Below are 3,887 nucleotides of genomic sequence, written 5' to 3'. Positions count from 1 at the left end.
GCATTCGCTACCAAACCCTCTCGCATTCGCTACCAAACCCTCTCGCATTCGCTACCAAACCCTCTCGCATTCGCTGTCAAACTCTGCGAGAGAGTTTGACTGTGAATGTGAGAGAGTTTGATTGCAACGGAAGTTAACTTAAAATTTCAGTTTCTGATTGGACCCCAGACAGGAGTAGGCGGGTTTTCACGGACAGAAAAATAGCTGAGCGGCAGCGGCTAATTGTGCTATACAGGCTCAGACGGCAGAATTGCATTTATACTTTGACTTTTGTTTTATTTTAATTTTTTAATACAGTCATGTGTTTGTTTCTTCTTTTTCTTCTATTTCAAAATCAGCTTACTATTCTCCATGGTAATGAAGATGATGTTAGACTTTTTTTTCTTAATGCAATGAGTTGTGCTCAGAACATTTTAAGAGAAACTGAAGGTGTAGGAGTGTTTGGAGATGACAGTACAATTATAGATAGATTAATGAATGAGCTTCAAGGATATACACGAACAGTCTCAGTTTTTCTCTCAGTATCCCAGGAATTTGAAGATGGTGCTCCTCAACAAGTTTTAGACATTCTGGAAGGACTTTATGTGTGTCTTCGTTCAGTTTTGAATTCATATGAACATTCAAGATCTGTGCAAATGAGACAAGGGAACCTTATTTTTTCAAGAATGCCACCAACTTTAAGAACTGGTCATTCTGGTCGTCCCAGGTACGACATACAATGTGGTCAAATAACATACTGTTTATCCTTGGGAATGAATTGGGAAAGAATCGCTGCATGCTTTGGAATAAGCAGAAGAACATTGTACAGGCACAGACAGCAACTTCAAATTGGCCCAATAACATACACAGAAATATGTGATGAGTTGTTAGCTGGTACTGTCAGGGAGATTCTTCAAACTACTCCAAATGCAGGAGAACGATATGTAATAGGAAGCCTACGATCACGAAACATTAGAATTCAGCGATGGCGTGTGAGACGTTGCCTACAACTTCTTGACCCAATTGGTCGAGCTTTTCGACGTCGCCACACAATTCGTCGAAGGATCTACAATGTGCAAACTCCAAATCAATTATGGTAAGTGTGTTTTGCATATCATCAAATTACATATTAAAAAGTAGCACAGTTGCTTCAGTAATATTCCACAATTCCTTAGGACTCTAATTAGCATGAAAATACAGAAATTAAATTGACCATTTATTTGGAATCAAAGATTTTTTCTTGCTTAATGGGGTGCACCGATTGCAGTTTTTTTGCCGATCACTAATCTCGGACTGAAAAGCCAATTCCAATTTTGGCTAATGTCTATTTTTTTGTTTGATTTCTTATTTGGTATATCAAAAGTATTGCTTGGCTGACAACAGTGGGGTGACTATTAACTGCGACACTAACATGCAGTTTTGATCCAGACGGGTCAGTCAAACCTGTCAAAAGAGAGCGGAAGAGGGAAGTGCTTGATTTTTAAACCTTTCATGAAATAAGATCTGTGCATAAGATTGGTGTTACATTAAGTATTGGCCAATCACCGATCTCCCAGAATTAATAAAAACAGTGCACCCTTCTTTAATAGTTTTGCCTTTTTTTGTTTTAATTCATACATGAATAAAATGTTTAAGAGTTAAACAAGTCATTAGATGGATGCGATTTAAATTCATCAAACTTGACCAAAAAGAGTTTTAATATTAATTACATTTTTTTTTCTCTAAAGGCACATTGATGGAAACCATAAACTGGTGAGATGGAGAATGGTTTTTCATGGATGCATTGATGGTTTCAGTCGGGCAATTATATACTTGCAATGTCTTGACAACAACCGAGCCTCCAGTGTGCTACAATTATTCCATGCTGGTGTCCAGAGTTTTGGACTACCCCGAAGAATTCGATGTGATCATGGGATGGAGAACACAGATGTTGCTCGGTATATGATTCAGAGAAGGGGATTGAACAGTGGGAGTGTCATTACTGGACGCAGTGTCCACAATCAGCGGATAGAACGCCTGTGGGCTGAGCTGAACAGAGTTGTTGCATACCACTTCAGCAATCTCTTCACCTTCATGGAAAATGAAGGAATACTTGATTCCACAGATGAACTTCATCTGTTTTGTCTCCACTTCATCTACTTGCCAAGAGTTCAAAGAGCAACTGCAGAGTTCCGGAATCAATGGAATAACCATGGCTTATCTACCCAAAGGGGACAAACACCTCTCCAACTGTGGCAGGGAGGAGTTCTTACAAGTGGCTTCTCAGAGGCAATTCGAGACATTTTTTCTGTGAATGACACCATAGAAATGAATGACACAATGGAAATGAATGAAATCCCCTCACTTTCAGAAACACAAAACAACATTGTCGTTCCTGTGAACATGTTTAATGTTAATTCAACACTAATGAACACAATTCACCACAATATTGACCCATTAAGAGAGGACGGCAATCATGGTATTGAACTGTTTTTAGATTTGTTAAATTTCTTGAAAGAACAGTAACATACATTGGTTATGACAAAGTCAAAGAGTTGAAATGTTAGATGTGTGTTACAAAAAGAAAAACATTTCCTTGTGTTATTATTAACGTTGTGTTGTGAAATATATTTAGAACTGCTCCATTATTGGAATTGTATTTGTTAAACGTTCTGGAAACATTGTTACATTGAAATAAAAAATGTTTACAAACATTCTTCACTAACTTTTGTCGAATATTGAAGTTCAAAAACATTCAGTGTGACAACAGTCTAATAGTGTCAGATGTAAATCCCGTAATTGGTCAGAATCCAAAAAACATGCTCAAGAGGTAGTTCACAAATACTGCTTCTGCAAATGAACAAGGAACTCCATCTTTACTAAAACATTCTTAAGACATAGAGGGGGAAAAAAAAATCATTCTCTCCCAAAACCGTGTGTGTTTTCTAATGCAAAATCCATACTTTCTTTGAAGTGATGATATGTTTCCAGCATTGGCAGTTTTAGGCAGTTGATGCAGGTGTTAGCCATAGGTAGTTGCCGACTTGGATGGATGGACTGCTCATGCAAAAATTCAATTGAAGGCTGGGGAGAAAACCCAACTGGAGGAATGACAGTTGCACCTGTTGCAAAGGCAAGTATTTTGCCAAGTTTGGACGGTCCTTCTTGTTCTATCAAACAAGTAAAAAAGTAAAAGAAAATTATATTGCATTTTTTAGTACTTGTACAATAAAGCAAAAGAAAAGTTGTAAACCAACAAAGATATAAAACAGGAAAAAAGTCATTTATGTGTCACACACTACAAAACAGAAGTAAGAATAGATTAAGATAAAAAAAAAATGTTCAAAAATACATTTGGAAAAAAAAATAAAAATAAAATTATATACACAATGTAAAGAATATTTAATAGGGAAGCCAACATACAGCATCAAAACAAAACAATTTAACTAAGACCCATATCAAATAAAAAAAAATGTTGCTTTTAAAAAGTTATATAAAATCTATCCATTTTGAAAATGTGTTACAACTAGTTCCATTATTTAACAAAACAACTCACCTTCGACATCTTGAAGGTAATCTCTCCAAAATGGAATTATGCGTTCCTCTGCTCTTCTTTTGTTGCTTCCCACAGAAGACAGAGATATGTTGAAAAGTTGATCCATTATTTCAGCAGTGAGAGGGGGTGGCTCACAACACATTAAGGGTTTAAAACTTTCTGGGTACGTTGTGATTGCATCCAGTACACCCAGAGTCTTCAGTCCATCCCTAAATCTATAAATACACAAAAGAGGAGTAAGTTGAAGTTAAACCAATTAAAAAATTTGACATTTTAACTGTTAATGATGATAAGAATAGATTGATATTTCTAATTTATATGACTTAGAATTGGACCTTAGCAGTTAAAAAGCAAATAAATAAAGATTTCATGG

At 36.1% G+C, this 3,887-nt stretch overlaps 2 protein-coding genes across 2 annotated transcripts in view; one reads left to right on the top strand and one right to left on the bottom strand.

The window, feature by feature from the left end:
• Positions 1 to 255: 255 nt before the first annotated feature.
• LOC106961890 (uncharacterized) lies at positions 256 to 2,674 on the top strand. Its single transcript, XM_015055985.1, has 2 exons — positions 256 to 1,075; positions 1,707 to 2,674. Exons 1-2 carry the CDS (start codon positions 300 to 302, stop codon positions 2,482 to 2,484), a joined length of 1,554 nt encoding a protein of 517 aa, XP_014911471.1. The 5' UTR covers positions 256 to 299; the 3' UTR covers positions 2,485 to 2,674.
• LOC106961889 (G2/M phase-specific E3 ubiquitin-protein ligase) overlaps positions 1,589 to 3,887 on the bottom strand; it is a 9,638-nt gene continuing 7,339 nt past the window's right edge. The window contains exons 7-8 of the mRNA XM_015055984.1: positions 3,515 to 3,729; positions 1,589 to 3,128 (exon numbers count right to left, since the gene is read on the bottom strand). Coding sequence (XP_014911470.1) covers positions 2,875 to 3,128; positions 3,515 to 3,729 — 469 coding nt within the window. The 3' untranslated portion in view covers positions 1,589 to 2,874. The remainder of the gene's footprint in view (positions 3,129 to 3,514; positions 3,730 to 3,887) is intronic.

The sequence above is a fragment of the Poecilia latipinna genome, unplaced genomic scaffold (assembly GCF_001443285.1).
Source record: "Poecilia latipinna isolate Pla-1442-1.1 unplaced genomic scaffold, P_latipinna-1.0 Scaffold1347, whole genome shotgun sequence".
Classification (NCBI taxonomy): domain Eukaryota; kingdom Metazoa; phylum Chordata; class Actinopteri; order Cyprinodontiformes; family Poeciliidae; genus Poecilia; species Poecilia latipinna.
The sequence above is the reverse complement of the archived record's forward strand: the minus strand, read 5'-3'. Positions and strand labels throughout refer to the sequence as shown.